The 19,704-nt window shown below is 38.0% G+C and overlaps 1 protein-coding gene across 1 annotated transcript in view; it reads right to left on the reverse strand.

The window, feature by feature from the left end:
- TUBGCP3 (tubulin gamma complex associated protein 3) overlaps positions 1 to 19,704 on the reverse strand; it is a 1,295,126-nt gene that overhangs the window by 836,671 nt on the left and 438,751 nt on the right. Inside the window, exons 7-8 of the mRNA XM_044072631.1 lie at positions 11,426 to 11,544; positions 1,885 to 2,010 (exon numbers count right to left, since the gene is read on the reverse strand). Coding sequence (XP_043928566.1) covers positions 1,885 to 2,010; positions 11,426 to 11,544 — 245 coding nt within the window. The remainder of the gene's footprint in view (positions 1 to 1,884; positions 2,011 to 11,425; positions 11,545 to 19,704) is intronic.

The following is a 19,704-nucleotide window of genomic DNA, read 5'->3' on the forward strand; positions in this document are numbered from 1 at the left end:
TGATTTTTTTGTCTGATCCAAAGAACTTGGGTCAGTCGATTTCTTGGTCAGATCTGAAGAAGAGTTGATCTGAACAGGTTTCAGATCCAATCTTAGCTTTTTCTTTGGTGGCTCTGAAGATGGAGTCGAGAAAAGTGAGGGCCTCAGAGACTTAGTCAAAGGCTCCTTAGTTTTTGTTTTGGGGGATTGAGCCCCAGAAATAGCTTCACCAAAGGTAGGCAGAAGCAAGCCTTTTAATATTAATTTATTCTTCCTATTGGCTACTGTTCTAGGATTGAAGTTCTTACAAATTAAACAATCCTCTTGGAGATGTTGTGAGCCCAAGCATAAACACATAGGCATCTGAAAGAGGCAGTTTGTGCCCACACTTTTAAATCCCAAAGGTCCTTTTTCAGATGTACCAGAAACAAGAAAATAAAGATAAAGAAAGAAAAAGGAAATTTTATTTTTAAAGGAGAACAAAGGAAAAAGTGAGTAAATACCAGCAATGGTATTAGAGACTACACGAGCATGTAACAATAGCAGAAAAAAACAAGGACAGAATTACTAGAAATGGCATGAAAATATTACACTAAGTGTAAAGAGGGGTAAGGAAGTGAAATAATAATGAAATTTGTAATAGAAAAGGATAAAGAAACACACTTATCTGAGAAAACTTGAGAGCTTTCTAACACTGTCAAATAAATAATTTCCCCTCTACCATCTGTCTGCTATCAGTTACTTCACAGTTCTTCGTCTTAATCTCTAAAGTTATGACAAAGAAGGGGATAAACAAATCAGGTATATCATCATCTTGCTAGCAAAGTGGCTTCTTATCAAAGCCTATACTTAACCTTCACCCACACACATTTTACAATGACATCAGTGCATTACATACACGTGTGCTTCCACATACACCCAATGTTAAGAGATAAATTGTTTACAGACAGCATCACTTTGGCTAGGATACAGTCCCTGGTCTCCATCAGGGGCTATTATGTTATTAAGGAGGGCTGTTAGGAGCAACTTGATTCTCATCCATATCCCCCGAGTAATCTCTGTATCACACAACTGAAAAATCAAACTCGGGTCACCAGCATCACTGTCAAGAACTCTTCTCCAATGAAAAAATACTTACTACATTTCTTACATTTTAGTGCTTACTTGCATGTGGCACTATTATGCGTTTATTTGTACATGTAATTACTACACTTTCTTATTTTTTTACTTTACTTTACTTTCATTTTATATATACAAGGATTACTTGATTTACATTCATGAAAAACCATTTACAGCAAAGATTCAGTTCATTTCTTATCTGTAAAGTTAAGTAGTTTACAATAAGACTGTTGTACATACTTCTGCTAAAACCATTTCAGAAACCAAAAATATAATATGCCAAGCCAGTACAATGGCACAAAGGGTTAAAGCCCCATCAATGGCCCAGGTGACCCGGGGTTCCATTAGCAGCTTGGGTATCTAAGACTCTGGTAAGAAGGGATGGGTGTGTCTATCTTGGGGGGGGGGGGTCAGGCATTTGTCTACATGTTTTCTGTGGGAATGCTCGGTCCACAGTGGGTATTAGTCCTTGAACATAATGGACAAATGTAGGGTAAAGGAAGGGAATGAGGGTAAGTAATTACACCCCTCCCCCATGTCAGGAAGAATGACGTGTGGTCCTGAGGTGTCATAATAATCCTTGACAGACCCAGCCTTGGTGAAGCAAGTGCAGATTAGATTAGTAGGGGAAGAAAGACCTGACGTAGGATGGAGGCACTGGCATAAACTGATGGTTGGTTATGCGGGAGGGAGTGGGGGAAAATTAATTTATGATGCCTTCAGACACTACACATCATACAAGTAAAACACACAAGATTGCATAACAGAGAGAGAAATTCAGCATACCTGACCCACAAGTCCAAATGCCCGATCTAGGCTCCTTTGGTCTGCATACTTCCTCACTTTGTTGTGCAGCCATCCAAGTTCTGACAACCTACTTGTTATATCTCTAAGGGATTTTGTTACTGTTGTCTGAAATCACAAACAGATGCTCATTATTTGTAGCAAAAGAATGACTTAAATTATTCAGCTTAACAAACCTGTAACAGTATGACTAAAAACAAATTAATAAATACACCAGTATCCATTTCTATTAATTTCTTGCTATGTTCCAACACCATGTCTGGTCCCATTCAACATGAAATCCTTGTGTATTATTTAGACATTCCAGCGCCCTACTATATAAATGCTATATCCTTTCACCACATCTTCAGGAAACAGTGAATAAACAAATAGTAATAGTAATGTACCTTACTTACTACTGGGACAAACAAATACTAATGCACATAAAAAGGAATTGAAGGTAAACAACCCTCTTTCATCTGCCCACTTCTGTCAGCATATGGCAGTATGCAAAAGATGTACATCAATTTAATACTAGTGTGCACCATGCAAGTTTTCATGCACAGACCATAAAACACAATGTTCTCAAATCTCCCAGTACAATGTAGCTGTCTGGGCCATAGCCATAGCTAAACTATAAACACACTCAAAATTACAGTGTTCGACTTCTAGTGTGGATATACAACCATGCTAGTAGCAGTAGTTTACATCAGACAGTGTTAGACTTCTAGCGTGGATATACAACCATGCTAGCAGTAGTTTACATCAGTTTCCCATCTCCACACACAAATTTATTAAAGGAGTTTTTGCTGAAAAATACAAAAGTTTACATACAGAGTTGTAAATGTGTCCTGTTTTGATGTCAAGTACATGCTGTTCTGAATGAAAAGGAAAAAAAAAACATCACAGATATGTGAGTTGCATGCAGCAGGAGCAGCAGTCACACTGTCATTTTCAGATGGAGAAATCACTACTTCCTGCAAGGAATGAAAAAGGTGATACTGCAAGCCAAATGTACCTTAGTATGACCATTCCAACCATGGCTGCTCTAATTGTTGGATCCAATATATTATTAGTGTATCTCAGAAAGTGAAAGCCGTTAGATTCAGTTGTGTTAACATTAGCAATTAACTTTTCTTTCAGCTTGTAGTCTGAGATTTTAATATTACCCAACACTAATCAAAACAAAAGTTTTATACAGTTATGTTAGTCTGATAACTACAGGATGTTAAAGCTAAGGTACTAGAAATAAAAATCCTTTTCCTATACCTGTCCAACTACCTTCAAGGAAGGTAAAGCCTTAATTCCAGGATTTGATTTCAGATTGCAGTACAGAAAAGGATTTTCTTGACCAAATTTGTACAACACATCATCTAGCCTATCAGCTGCAGGGTGAGAATCAGAATTTCTCAATTTTTTATACTGCATGTCCTGTAAAGCCTTAATTAGATGACGCTCTGTTCCCATGAATTACAGGACAGTATTTGTGACAATCTCCTTTTACAAGAAGGCACTTCTTATATGAACCCATAACAAATTTCACCTATGATATTAACAGGTTCATTAGTTTTTAGTAACTGTGTAGATGTGTGTGAAGACTGCTATGTTCCCTCATGATCTGAAAGAATGTACTTGTCGATGCCTGATGTTCACAATTGTGAAGTCCCACTTCAAGACCCTTAGGTTCCAGAGTTTCTCACAAAATCTGAGAGGACTATAATCATAGCTGACTAACCTCTGTACCTTGGTCTGCACCAACACAGGGACTTATTCCAACTAAACCTCTGGTATCAAAGTCTATTAAGATTTTCTGGTCACTACAATGTCAGTCGTCTCTTCCATAAAACAGGGGGTCAGCAGATGGTAATACTGACCTCGAACAAAGGACACACATAACAAAGTCATCCCAGACACAATGATGGAAGAGAATTTGATTTATGAATTCTATTATCTGCTATATTTTCTTCTTGATCTCTACAGTTCAGCCCAGAATGTTGACATATTCTCCCTCTGCACCTTGATTTTTATGGGCTGTACACTGCAACTGCACTTAATGACAGACTAAAATTGTCAAACTAGAAGGAGAATAAAGATGGAATCAATTCAGAATTAGTCACTAAAATGAATAATACAAGTTAATTTTCCAAAAGCTGCGTGGATCATATGCACTGCTAATATGCCTGCATATCCACACCAGAAGTCAAATACTGTAACTGTGAGCGTGTTTATGGTTCAGCTATGGCCCAAGCAACTAAATTATACTGAGGGCTGTGAGAGTAAAATGTGTTTTATGGTCTCTGCATGGCACTTGTACAGTGCAGACTAGCATTAAATAGATGCCCATTTCAAAATAAGGAATGTACACAACAGGCACCAACTTTGCATATAAAAGGAAACCACTTTCAACACTTATGTCACTGTATTTTGGCAAAAGCATTTTATTGAACTATGCAGGGATGGAAGTAAGTCAATACTTTTATAATTACAAGTTGTAACTAAAACATATTGAAAAGTTATTAAAATTAAATAAGGTAACTTAAGTCCACTTAAACGGACTACCAGAGATGGCCTGCATCCGTCTCCCTTGGGATTCAGGCTCCTGGCAAAGGCAGTTGCCTCCCATACAGTGCCTTTTTTAGGCAATGTCATGAGGTCAAAACTACCAACGTAAAAATTTCATCAAAACGTAAATTAAAGGTCATGCTGTAAACGCTAGGAGTCTAAACATGAAACTGCACTCATTGCAAGCATTCTTAACCCTGAAGAAGCTGACATTTATGGGGTCACAGAAACGTGATTCAAAGCTGCAGAGAGCATCCCAGCCATACTAGGTTACTCATCCTATCATTCATTCAGACCCCAAGCCATGGCCAGCAAAACAAAAGAAGGTGGAGTTGCAATATATATAAAAGACATGAACACCTCTAGGCTGGTCAAACAGTATGATGCACAGAAAATACTCCAAGTGCAGTTAACAACTGACAAGATCCCTATTCAAATCATAGCTAGATACAGGCCTCCAACTTTGACTCAAGATGCCCACTTCATCTATCTGGACCTCTTTGAATCTATCAAGATTCAACCCTTTACCCTGATCCTGGGCGACTTTTAACTATCCAACCATAGATAGGAAGAGATACTCATGCCAAAACACAAATGCCCAGAGATTCCTTGATTTCATCAATTCAAATGCCTTGGACCTGTGGTTGACACCTCCACAAGAGGTGAAAATATCTTGGACTTGATATTAACCAACATGAGTAACCACTGCAGCATCTCTGCAGTGTCATCATCCCTGGTAAGATTCGACCACAAAGCAGTCACTTTCGAAGTCACCCCCCCCCCCACCAAGCTAGGGTCAAACAAAAAATGTCTCTAAAGCTGATTACAACCTCATGAGGGAAGGTTTAAACAGCTTCACAGCCCCCTCCACCTCCACAGGAACTGCACATACATCCAAACTTACACCAGAGTACTATATGAGCATTTATATAGCTGCAGGGAATCTGGAATATCAGACAGGACAAAATCCTCCTCCTCAAGGAAGAGGAGACCTGTCTGGTGGACATCCACAATAAATAAACACTATAATAAAAGGAAAAAAATTGCTGTCCAGAACCAAGAAGGAGCAGGTGTCTAATTGGAAGCAGTCTCTCCTTATCCTGAACAAGCAAATAAGAACACTAGTGAAATCCTCGAAAGCAAACTTCAAGTCCAAACTGGCCACATCTACTAAAGACTATCATAAGGCTTTCTTCACATATGTCTGCAATCTCAAGGGAAGCACCCAGATCTGCTCTGGGACACCACATACACAAACCCTGTAAATATAGCCAACCTGCTGGTAGATAGTTTCAGTGAAAACTTCACTCCTCTGCCCCCCCATCAGTGAAACAAGACATCCCTAGTACATGCCCCCCCTCCCCTTATCTCTAGGGAGCAAGTAATCACTGCCCTCTCAAAAGCAAAAAATACAGCCTCCATGGGACCCGATAACATCCCAGGTTGCATCCTATATGAACACAGGCAAGAAATTGCAGCACCATTAGGCTCCCTATTCAACCAAAGCCTGAGTACCGGCTTTGCCCCAGCCAAGTGGAGGACAGCTACTGTCATCCCTTTGCACAAAGGTGGAGCGTCCACCGATCCAGGAAATTATAGACCCGTCAGCCTAACTAGCCTGATCTGCAAGGCCATGGAGCGGAATTTCATGGACCTCATTGACAAGGGCATTGGCAACCTCCAGACACTTGATCTGACACAGATTGGTTTTGTCAAGGGGAGGTCATGCCTGTTAAATTTGGTCGACTTCTTTGAGACACTCACCAAGGCCACAGACAAGGAGAAGATGGTGCATACCACCTACCTTGACCTGGCCAAGGTCTTTGATACTATTCCCCACTCACTTTGATACTATTCCCCACTCAGGTGTAATAGATAGACTCTCTCAACTAGGCATCAATCCATATGTTACCAGATGGGTAGCAAACTGGCTTTCGGATAGAAACCACCTAGACAAAATAGGGGAAGACACCTCAAGTAGAAGACCAATAACAAGTGGTGCATCCCAGGGATCGGTCTAGGGACCTCTGTTGTTTGGGATATACTTCTCAGAGGTACAGGCCAAATCTAGTGGACTGTGGCTGACCAAATTTGCAAATGACAGCAAGCTGGGTGGTGTCATCAATTCCCCTACTGATATGGGCATCCTCCAAGAGGGTCTCACTCAAACAAATGACTGGTGCCAGAAACATGGTCTCAAACTGAATGCCAAAAATGCATCATCCCTTTTTGAGAGAATGACGTCCCCACAAATTATCACACTGATAATAAGGCACTAAGCACACAATCAGCCGTGAAGGACTTGGGAACCCAGGTTGATAGCAAACTGACTTTTGACCATCATATTGCCACCGCTGTACAGAAAGCTTTCTACATGGCCCATCTCATTAGTAAGGACATCTCATCCAGGGACAAGGTAGTCATAACATCCCTGTATTCCTCCCTTATAAGACCGATTATTGGATACAATGCCCCTTTCGGCATATACTTCACAAAGCACATGCAGCAGCTGGAGAGACAACAGCGATTCCTCACCCGGAGAATCCAGGGCCTCAAACATCTACCCTACACAGATAGGCTAAAAGCCCTGTCCCACTAACTCAGTCTCCTACAGACTCTTCAGAGGTGACCTTTGTCTGGCATACAAAGCAATCTCAGACCCCGCACTGATGGGACTGCTGCATATCTGCAAGTCAAGCTCCACTCGAGTAACCTGCATGCAAGACCTCAACCTGGTCTGTGACATCAATAAGACTTGTTGGCAGGACAGATTTGTGTCCGCGAGACTCCTCCTTTTGTGGAATAGACTCCCTCTCCAACATAAAGCAGAGTATCTCATTAAAACAATTTAAGCGCAACCTGGATAATTGGATGGGGAACAGAAAATACACCCCTGGGATTCCACCTATGTCCCTGCTGGACAGTGGCAAAGGGTGCTGACTTGTTGGAATATGGGCTAAATACTTGGCTAAGCTTGTAAGGGCCTCAGGGTGAATAGCCTAGTAACTTCCACGATCCTATTTTGTTAGCCAATGTAGCATGCATAGACTTGAGAGTAAAAGAGGTAGACAGGCAGGTGAGGATAGCCACAACATGTGAAATTTTGAGTATTTTGTTAAAGTAAGCAGCACAGCAACTCTCTGAGTCTTAATAGCAACAGTACATTTTATTGGATAGAAAAATGGACTATTTAAGCATACAAGTTTTATTTTTTATATCGCTCATATGAGTAGCTTTCAATTTAGTTACTCAGAATCAAGAACAAAAGGTAATAAAAGCAGGTATATAAAGGCCCAAAAGCAGGGACAATTTTTAAATGTTACACTAATTTACTTAATGAGTTAATACAAAGTTAGATTTTTCATCAACAAGCATTTTCTGACCAATAAAAAGTATGGAACCCTGACATCGGGCATTACTGACTGATTATATTCCACAGTGGTTTACCAGAAAGTCACATTATGAGGGAGTGGGGCAGAAGTAAGGTGAAAAATCAGGACAGTTGAGAGTTATGTTCACAAGTTATTTCTCAGATTAGTAAACTTTTGGAGATGTGCATTGTAACAGCCAGTCAAGTTAACCGCCACACTGCCCTGGAACAGATTTTAAATATTGATCTTTCATACAAAGAAAGTTGGTTGAAGAACACGTTTTGCATTAGCATGCATTATCTGAAGGATATGAAGTATGAAACTCAAACGCCTGATATTATTTAGAGATCAAATTCTTCAATGATTTGCTAGGAAAAAAACACCTTTATGAGGAACATACTAAAAATAAGAGGCATAATCAGGGCATTCTGCAAAATTAAGGGCAGTTGACAGCTATGTAAACTCTACCCTGGAATATTATCTACGGACAAGAATATCACTTTGAAATGACTGAGAATTCCTTCTCCCTAAAACATACACATCAGGGTGGCCTCCTCACATGCAGCATGAAAGTTTCTTCTGAAATATCTTTAATAAGGTGAGTTTTGATCATTGAATCAAACATTTGAAGAAACTGACACTGCATGCAAAGCAAGCAATTTAGCCAGTTTTGTGGTACAGAGGATTAGAGAGGACTGGAACCCTGACTATGACAAACACAACCTGGGTTCAGTTAACAGCCTAATCACTGAATGAGTGCTATCTGCTTGTGTTTCATGAGGGAGGCAGGGTTGTAGACATGTCTCAAATGCACATTTAGTCATGCTCCTTAGTGGAGAACAAAATACTTCATTAGGGCTTATATCACCTGAAGAAGCAGGGGACAGCTCTCAAATGACCTGCTGTACACTACTCCTTTGAGTGCTACTGAGACATCCCCATAGCTTAATGAGGAAATCCCTGTGACAGTTCTACATAAGTAAGGCAGAATGAATTTGCAGATCCACAATGGTTGCTGTAACGTTCAGCAAACACAGGAGAGTAAAAAAGTGCAGCAAAATATTAATGTTTATCGTGACATTCAAGACTAATACGGTCAAGAAATGTGGGAAGTGAAACTTAATTTCTCTGATTTCAGGTTACCATGTCACAGTATAGACAGAGTTGTCTTTTTAAACAGCTAATGTTTGAGTCGCAGCTAAAAGAAGATTCTTTGTTTTCCTTGAACATGTGAGACTACTATTTTCATGGTAGCCTAGATGACCCAATGAGCAATTGCACTGCAGTGTTTTGCATCAAATGCAAATGGCAAAGTTCTGTGTTAGGCAGCCTCTGGTATAGAGTGCTACTGTAATAAAAATGGGAAGAGGCAAGTGCAGGAATCACTGGTGGGAGACTAAAGAGTGGGCAAGATGCTTAATAGGAGTGATATTCTTAAAATAGAAGCATAAGGGTATGAAAACAGCTGAAATTTGGTCTATCAAGTTAAGTTTGTCATCAAGGGGTACCCAAAGTCCCACAACCCCAATATGAATTGGAGCTTGTGCAGACAACAATGTATGGTGATAGGAGAGAAAGTGAAGTGTCTCCTGTGTGCTGCATGAATTACTACTGCTATTGTCTTGAAGGTTCTACATTTAAGACAACTGTTTTACATCTAGCTATGGATGTTTTCCAAGTCTTCTGCAAGGTGCATAACAGCAGACTGATTCTTGTCTGCTCTTAACCTTCTCAAACAATAATTAAGAGGGTAAGAGGATGTCAGATCAGTCCCTGATACCACTGTCTGGGCACACAGACATGTAGGAGGCAAGCCAGTTTACAACCACACCAGAAACACTGCTGTACTATTCAAACCAATTGACAAGAACAGTGAACAACTGCATCAAAACCTGAGGAGAGCAAACAGGAGTAGAACAGAGTAACAATGGTAACCCGTTGCCATAAGAAGAGTGTTAAAGATACAATTAGCACTGTCTTACTACTATTTCTGGCCCTAGAATAGAAAAGTTGTTGATGGTGTTGACTTCTCAATAAATCTGGCTAAAGGCAGATCACCTTTTACAAAATTTTACCAACAAATGGAAGACTGGAGATTGGTCAATAATTTTACAGACTGGAGGAACCTAAACCTGTCTTTTTTTTAGAATGGAGTAAGCAATGCCTCATTTATGTTTGTAACAAATGCACCTTTTTCAAGTAAACTGATGACAGTCTGGTACTTGACCTAACCAAGAACCTCAAGGCAAGCTAAAACAAGCCTTAATGGTTGCAGGCTTTGTGTTCAGGTAGTGGAACACATACTGGAGAGCATAGGGATGAATCATGATGGGAACAGCAATCTCACACCAACCAACCAAACAAAAGCCAGGGTCATCCCCAGAAAAGTGTTAATGCCCTAACTGGTGCAGCGTGTGACCAGTTATCTGACACAGGGACATAAAGGTTTGGAGGCTGGCACACTGTTAAGTTGTTTACTACTTAAACACAAGGTACAGGGTTGGATTCTCACCTTCAAGGGAAAATGGGCTAGGATTAAAATGGCCTACAAGGGCAACTAGCCTAGTACTTACCTATGAACCTAAAAGGACTAAGCAGCAAGTTTGCACTCTTCAGATAGTACATCTTTCTGTGTAGACACACTTAGGATTATGCATCCTCCCCAACAAAAGGAAAAGGGACAAGAGTCAATGTGCTGCAGCACAGACATCATAGGTCAGACACACAGATTTCTTCTAGTAGACCTCTGCCTAGTACTACAAAATGCGTGAATACAGAAAAAGCTTGGCCTTCAGCAGTACAAATATGCGTTACTTCTGCTTCTAAGTTCAAAATCAAACCAGGACTATAAATGAACTAGGGAGACGCAGTTTACATAGTTTGAAGCCACATCATCAACTGAAGAGGGGAGATCCTGACTGCAACCCTCCATCTACTCAATGACTAGTGTCACTACAGTCTGGGAGATGGTTAGACAGTGCAGGACTGAAAAGCTCAAGGATAACAGGGACAATCTCTTGCACTACACATAACCAATATCTGTCAGGTTGCTTTATAGCCAATCAACCAGTAAGTGAATGATCTGGTGATCAGAGCAAGTAACAGGGTCTATTACAAAGAAATGCATCATTCTACCAAGCAGAGTGGAAATGCACCCCTAGGCAAATACAAATTTCTTCATAATACAAAGCAATTACTTTACAAGAGCCATGGACTCAAAGACAACTCTGATACTGAAGTCCCCTGTTATTAACTACCAAAAGAACGCAAGCATGGAAGAGACAAAGATATTCATGAACGTCTGCAGGAACTTTCTGAAACTAGTATGTCGACAGCAACTGAGAAGGCTCTTACAGATTGCTCCAATACAACTCACTTTCCATCAGTGGTAATTTCGATTACTTCTAACCCCCCCCCCCCCAAAAAAAAATACATTCAATTCATGATAGTGGTATGAAACAAATGTCTAACTCCCTACTCATTCATCCAGCAAAAGCACTAGCAGCAGTGAAGGCAATGACATTTTTACTCTCCTTAACAAGCAAGCCACAGTGCAGTGCAGTGCAGTACTTATCTTCCCTTTAGCATTCCAAAACTGATTTCAGACTTACCTTTCCATCAATTTTATAGCAGTTTTCAGAATTACACATTTTGACAATTTTTCCATCAATGCCCTGTAAGACATATAAAATGTCTCTTACAAGTGCAGCTTCAGTCAAGTCAACAGTCCCTAAGAGAACAGAGAAAGATCAAAATAAAGATGTGAGGACATCCTTTACTTAAACACAAAATGCTCTACAATTGTACTAAGTAAAAGGGCTTCACTTTACAGTCAGTAAAACACAGTTTGCCTGCTACGTGCAAAATCATATATGTCCATGCATATTACAAACACTTCCTAATTGATTACTAGTGTGTCAAATGCCACAGTAACAGCAAAAAGTAGAGCTTTGTGATGTACCTGTCTGGTGCATGATTACACGGTCTTACAGCTACCACCATTGGTATCAGTTTATACGATACAGTCAGAGGTTGCAGTCTCATGACACACACTACTGACCAAGGAGAAAACGACCTCTAAAAGTGTACTGCAAGTGCACATTACTGACTTGGGTTATAAAATACTTGCCATATTCAAATAAGCTTTACACAGTACACCTATAACACACAGTTACAGTCACTGGCTCCACAGGATTCAACCTGGCCTGGTCACAGGCCAGTTCCTTCTACTGCAACCTTACAGTCAGTAACAGAGCATTTGTCAAAATTATTTATTCATACTCATGTTGTTCCTCAGACAGGGTTACTGGCATCTCTTCAGTGCCTGTTCCCTTTCCTGCATTTACAATTTATAATACCACATACAAGCTCAACCTGGTACCAACGTCTATTACTTAAAGCTCTTCCAATGAGGCAACCAATAAACTAAATGATAGCAGCTTTCCCTTTCTTCAAAAAGGGCAGACACTAATAGTTACTCCAATTTTTGCGAGGTTACAAACTTAGAAGACAACAGCTACTACGTTTTTAAACTGAATAAATAAAAACATCTAAATTTACAGAAAATCTAGTAAAAACATAGAAAAGACAAAACAAACAAGCTTGGAACCAAATGCACAGAGAATAAAAAAATATGTATTTTAAAAAGATAGTTGGCAACAGAACGTACATCTACATTGTTTTATTAATAATGTCTTCTAGAGAACAATGTAGCCTAACATTAAATCTATAAATACATTCAGCAAGTGCAGATAAAACAGAGGCAGATTATCAAAGTTTGAGTTTATGGTCTCGGGGAAATTTTGTCTGCTATATAGTCCCTATAAATATTATTTGATGCTTTTAGGTTTAAATAGATTTCATCAAGTTCAGGATCCAAAACAGAGAGGAAAATACACGAGTCCTGGTTCAGCTTTCTCTGCAAGTTCAACATTTCCCAAATCCAAAACAGGAGTTTTAAACACACTAAAGTGCAGCAGCACCAGTTCAGTACTCATAAGATGTTAATGTTTTCAAAACAAAATATAATTTCTCTCTCTTAACTCACCAACACCTATGTGGTATTGAATGCTACACCTACAGCAACCTACATACATTTTGCATTTCAGAGCAAATTCTGAAAAATAAACTTAAAAAGCTTAAGAAAAACAAATATTTTGTGAATAAAAACTATTAAAACTGTACAAATAATGTGCGTTCAGAGTCTTTTACATACATTCTGTAATATAATCCACATAAATCCTAAATTAAATTTTCTAAACTTTTACCAACAAATTTTCATATCTTGAAAACTGTACAGCATAGACATGCATTGTTAAAAATTTTTATTAACCAGAAAAAAGCTTTCACATGACAACAAGAAATTCTTCTATTAAGTGCAGGTTTATAGAGATATTTACAGGAATATGAAAACATATGCTTAATTGTATAATTGCATAAGAAATAATACTGCATATTTCTCAACATGTGGAACTTACAGTACAAATATCAAAGACATTTTTCTTTAACCAGGGTTTCACATAACGCTATGCAACGGTTTGTAATTCACTTGTTTTTTTTAAGTATTAACCACATTTGGAAATACTGCTTATTTTCACAATTACTAACAAACAACTAGTAATATTTCCAGCACAGTGTGATATCAGTCAGGATTAACCTTGAATTGCCCTGTCTTCCATATTAGTTTTTCACATCATACACCGCAATAACCTGCAGGTCTGTAAGTTATGAAAATATGAACAGAAATATGAATAAGTAGCCAAGATTAATTTAACCACTGAAGGACATCCTAGACTAACAATCTTCAATTTTGTTAAAACCGCTTGCTCTTTCTAATACTGCCCATTATTATCTAGCAAGTTAGTTAAAGTAGCTAGACCCAAAAAAGCTCCTGATCCCACAGAGGAATGGGTATGAAATGGGAGTATACAAAAAGGGAATTAAAGGCTTAAGTGAGTTAAAAACTATCTGCTTAGAATGTGCCAAGAGTTCTATTCCAACATGTGGTAATACAGCAGCAAAGAATGTGAAAATAGTCATCGGTCTATACACAGTTACATTGTTATTAAAATGACAACTATACATTTCATACATCTAACAAATTCATACATCTAATAAACTATACAACTTTTGACATTTCTACATATAAGAAAATAATGGAACTCTCGATACTACTCACCATAATGTAAAACTGAGCAAGTATATCATAAATAACAGATATGTGCCCAACATCACAGTCAAGCTGTAATTAAGTTGTTTATCTGGTAGGGTTTAACCTCATATAATCTTCAGCACTATTACATTTTCATCCTCCATTTCCACGTTAATGGGCTTCTGACCTCCTCCACACACCAGAAAGTGGCATTGGAGAGCTTCTTTGCCCATCAGTGGAAACATATCTAAAGAGCAAACAATCAGTAAGGTTATAAAAAAACATACAATGATAAATAATTGTATCACTGCCCACATTACAAGTAATTCCAGCCACATGCAATGGAGCATACACTCAGCTGATTTACTCACTAGCCATGCACATTTTAACAGCTGCTTAAATATGTTACTCCTACTACCACAGCAACTCAATTAATTTATCCTCACTTAATCCACAAGAGCTCAATTAAGATATCCACATTTAATCCATAACAGTAAGCTTCTAAACAACCATATTCGCTTTCCTACCAGCCATAACATATTCAAATAAATTAACTACTGGTAACTATAAATAAAATAAACTATCTATTAACATCTACATATATAAAGTCCTTCATTTTAATCCTTTATTACTAGTGTGCAGAGAACACAAACAAAGGCCCACTGGACATTGCACCATTATGGCTTTATACAACATACCTTCAAAAATAATCAAATGGACTCACAACAGCACATATCAATGGAACAACATGTAATAAAGTTTCTGAATTTCAAGAACGTGCATTTATGTTCATGCTACATATAGGAATAATTACTAAAGCCCAGACAAACTGTCATATCCAAGACAAGGAATTCAGCAGCTCAATGGAAGAACACACAACAAAATTTGTGAATTTCAAGAATACGTATTTATATTCATGCTACATATAGCAATCATTACTAAAGCCCAGATAAATCATCTTATCAAAGATAAGGTGGTCTTCAAAAAGAAAAGACTGAGTACTTGAACTTAATCACAACTGTACAAAAGCAAAAAGACTCCACTCTAGCAACTGCTATTCTAGAAGGTGCTGTATTCACAACAGTTAGTAAAGTGTCTGCATCTCAAGAAGAGGCATAATTGCTTTGGATGTTGAAAAATCAGAAGACTGTGGTTCTGTTAACATACCAGGTTATTGGATTCATTTTCCAGTACTAATAAAGCACTGAAGCATTCCTGAGATGCCAACCTTACGAAAAGATTTTAAACGGAGATCCCATATGCCTGAGTTGGTGGTTGTTTAGGTGGATGACAAAGATTTTTTGGCTCCAGCAGCTTACCACTGGTAAGACCCCAGGTCCTCTCCTTGTTCAGTGGGTCTACAGAATCTACCTTAGCCTCTCCTGGGCTAACAATTTTCCATGTCAGAGGCATCTGACTAGATCAGGGCAACATCATACTGCTGATGGAAGTGCTTTTATAGCTTTATTATCATTCCCTTCCCCACGTGCTCACCTGTGATGTCTTATGACAGACATACAGTAGGGTTTACTAGTATATCATCCCACCTCTATATCAATTTATCCTCCTTCAGAAAACACTCCACCCCCGCATGTCTTCATCTTACACTAGACATCTACCATGAGGTGCTCACAATCTTAATCATCATAACTTCAACTTCACTTAACTCAGAAACTGTAAAACATTTTCTGATACAAAGATACTAAAAAACTGAATGCTTGCTTTACCCTACTAAATTACAATTACCACAATTAAAAAAAGACCACTTTCTTCAACATACATTTTTACATTAGCAAGTTGTCTCTTCCTTCAGATTAAACCTCACTTCTCTACTTATTGCAAGTCTCCTGTGTGACGATATCCAAAGTCTCTTATATCGTATTCTGTTTTTTCTTTGCAACAGACCTTCACTGATCCTTAAGCTAGAACATTTCTATTCTCTGTTACACTTCTTTCTTACTATTCAAACTGCAAGCTGACTTTCACAGTCTTTAATGACATTTTTCCTTTATAATGTTGGACAACATTAAATATCTCATGGCAGCACAGAGCATGTTCTGAAATGGCAGTCTTCCTAGAGCAGCTGTCACATTACCTGCATTGTCCATACTAAAAGTGGTCACTTTCTCATAAATTCCTCATGGTCGCGCCACTGATGAAAAGTAGTCTACACAGTTTTCTGAATAGTGTTCTTCAGTTTGCTTACCACACAGTGCAAAGAAGTGAGAAAACCAATCTTCGTCAATGAAATGACAAGTAACACAAAGGTAGCTATCATTAGCCACGGGCGACCAACAGTCATGCGTTAAAGCTACAAATTCAACTCCTGCCATAACCCGACTTACTTTCTCTCTATCTCTTATTCATAAAAAAGGTGTCAATCTGATTGCTAATGACAGACCTGGAAGGCAAAGTATATGACAGATTTCCAATGGTGACACAAATAATGTCCTGGAGACCTTCATCAGTGACAATGTTAATCGGTTGACTATTCTCAGCAATCCACCCTGCAATGGCATTAGTAATGTTGCTGTATTTCCCTGATCCGCTGGTTTTGCCATCTCCTGAAGTTCACCTAATGTAGTCTGGAGATGCGAAGATTCAACTTCAGTTGACGATGTGTCCGAAGTTGATGGCTCAGTGAGCAATAAAAGCATGCTTGGTTTGCAGGTGATAATTCAGTAATAAATTGCTACAATGATATTTAAACTCTTTCTTGCAATATTTGTAAACCACAGTATCACTATTAAAAACAAACTTTCCATTCAAAATCACTCTTTCTACCTTTGATTCCATTTTGAACCAACTCAAAAGTAGTCACTTTCCAAAAAATTCCTCATGATCTTGCCACTGATGAATAGTGTCGCTCCACCTGAACCAACTTCCATTTATCATTCATGAAAGGAAGACCGGAAACAACTCTGGAAGTGATCAAGTGAAACTGACCTGATGCTGTTTACTTAACATGTGAATTACGTAATGCATGTAACTGTTGTGTGAAAAATTTTAATTTCAGATAATTTTTTCCACGTTAATCGCACACATTAATGGCGATTAACCAGCTGCCCTATTTTATACTTTTTACTTCAGACAATATCTATGCCCATACATCTATCACAGTACCCCAATGAACGAAATACCCTGTTATGAATTAGAATAACTACTGTTATGAATTAGAATGCCCCACTCGGGCATTATAGATAAGCTCACCAGCTTAAATAAAACCCCCTATGTCACTAGATGGGTTGCAAACTGGCTCAAGGACAGAACCACAAACACAGAAACAGTTGAAGAACGAAAATGCAGACTCCTCGAAGTGCAAGCCCTTCCTGGATACCAATACCAAGCTGTACATAAACAGCCTACGCAAATTACAGCCAACACCAATAAAAAGCGAACTTTAGCAAAAAAATGAAACTTGGCAAAAAGCGGAACCTTAACGCCAAATTTATTGATACAAAACAATAATACAGGCGTTTTCACTGGAGACACTGCTACAGCTTCTTCGGAGGTACTTTCAAAAACACCCGCCAAATCAGGCTTTTAATGCCACGTCATTGCGTGCTCCCAATAACGCCATTTAAAAAGACATATCAATTTGAAACAAAAACATCCATCATGTAAATCATATACATAAACCAACTTGATATGAATAAAAACATAATTTAAAATGTTATATTAAAAATATTATATAAAACCATTGTATAAAATATATATGTATAAGTGAAACTTATCCACTCACGCTATCCATTAATTATGTATATATGTACCTATCAAATGCCTAAAATCAATGTTATTGCATTTCATTTTCTATCACCATTGATATCAACTATATACAACTTTATGTTTAAAATTCTGAGCAAAAATTCTAAGAAATTTCTAAAACAGAATTTACTTATGTGGGTCAAATTAGAAATATTAACCACATTAAATTGGCCCCAGTCTTTATTCACTAAACAATGATCTTAACCTAAGCTTTTTCCCAAGATATTATCATCTAATTTTGCCTTTAATGGCAAATATTATTTGCAGAAACAGGGGGTGGCAATGGGGTCCCCATGTGGGGCCAGTGTTGCGAATTTATTTATGGCACACTGGGAAAAGGAAAACATATTTAATGACACACTAAGGAAAGAAAAAGTCAAATTCTACACTAGGTACCTGGACGATATTTTTATCTTATTGGAGGGTGACAATGAGGAGGCAACAAAACTAGTGTCCGCTCTTAATGACACTACAACCTTTTTGAGGTTTACTTCAAAATTTTCGGAGAGGGAAATTGATTATTTGGATATTAGGTTGAGTAAGGATGCTATTAAAGGTGAATATTTTTCAAGTATTTATAGAAAACCTACTTACTGTAATTCCCTCCTACACTTTAAGAGTTGCCACCCATTCAAACAAAAGAAAGCAATAATTAAGGGTCAATTGATTCGAGCGTCCAGGATTTGTAGTACTGAACAACTTTTCTTAAGAGAATGCGATTTGTTAAAACTTATGTTTACCAACAGGGAGTACCCCATACACCTGTTTGAAGAGTTATTCCAGGAGGTCAATGACAAAAGGGCTCTGGGTTTTTACCCCCCTCTTTTACCAGAGAAACAAGTGCCTGTTCCAACTATTAATTTAATTTTGGACACAAGTTTGGAGAGGAATATAGCACTCACTAGTAATTATAACAATACTGCCGACAATTATAGTCCAGTAGTCAACAATTATGAATGTAGTTTTATTACGACCTTTAATACTGATTCCAAGACAATCCAATTCATTTTGTATAAAAATTGGTACTTTATTTCTAACCATCAACAACTTCTGGATAGATTAGGTAAGAAACCCAAGGTTACTTACAGAAGGGGTAATAATTTGAAAGTTCTACTGCAGAGGCATAGCACATCTAATTTGATCACAAAGGCGAAAGGGTCATTTCAGTGTGGGCATTGTAACTACTGCCACCTTGTGAAAACGACTAGTGTTTTCTCTATTCGTGGAAGACAATTTAGAATTAACCATAAATTAAATTGTGAGTCTAGATCTATTATCTATTTGGCAACTTGTAATTGTTGCCTAGCCTTCTACATAGGGAAATCGGATACAAGGTTAAGGGATAGAGTGTACGAACACGTCTATGCTATGAGGAAGCAAAATAATGAAAATGCATTAGCTAAACATATTTCAAAAAATCAGGGGCACAGCTTTGAATTCACTGTAATAGATCAAGTACTAAATATAGGAAGAGGTGGACCGACACCACTAATTTTAGAAAACAAGGAATTGGAATGGCAACTACGGTTAGATGCCTTCTCCTACCCTGGCTTGAACGAGCATTGTAATATTGCTTGTATATTGAGACTAAGAAGTTATAAACGCTAACATTAGTTAGAAATTTTCTATTACATAAAGCTTGATTCATACTATTTGGTTTGTTCTATGATTCTATAAGTTTTTTGCCCTAATGAAATGTTTTTATGTTTGAGTACACTGTGTTATTTAGTGAAGGCTTGGGAAAAAGCTTAGGTTAAGATCATTGTATAGTGAATAAAGACTGGGGCCAATTTAATGTGGTTAATATTTCTAATTTGACCCACATAAGTAAATTCTGTTTTAGAAATTTCTTAGAATTTTTGCTCAGAATTTTAAACATAAAGTTGTATATAGTTGATATCAATGGTGACAGAAAATGAAACGCAATAACATTGATTTTAGGCATTTGATAGGTACATATATGCATACTTAATG

This window comes from Protopterus annectens, chromosome 5.part0 (assembly GCF_019279795.1).
Source record: "Protopterus annectens isolate FY-2018-M chromosome 5.part0, PAN1.0, whole genome shotgun sequence".
Classification (NCBI taxonomy): Eukaryota; Metazoa; Chordata; order Ceratodontiformes; family Protopteridae; genus Protopterus; species Protopterus annectens.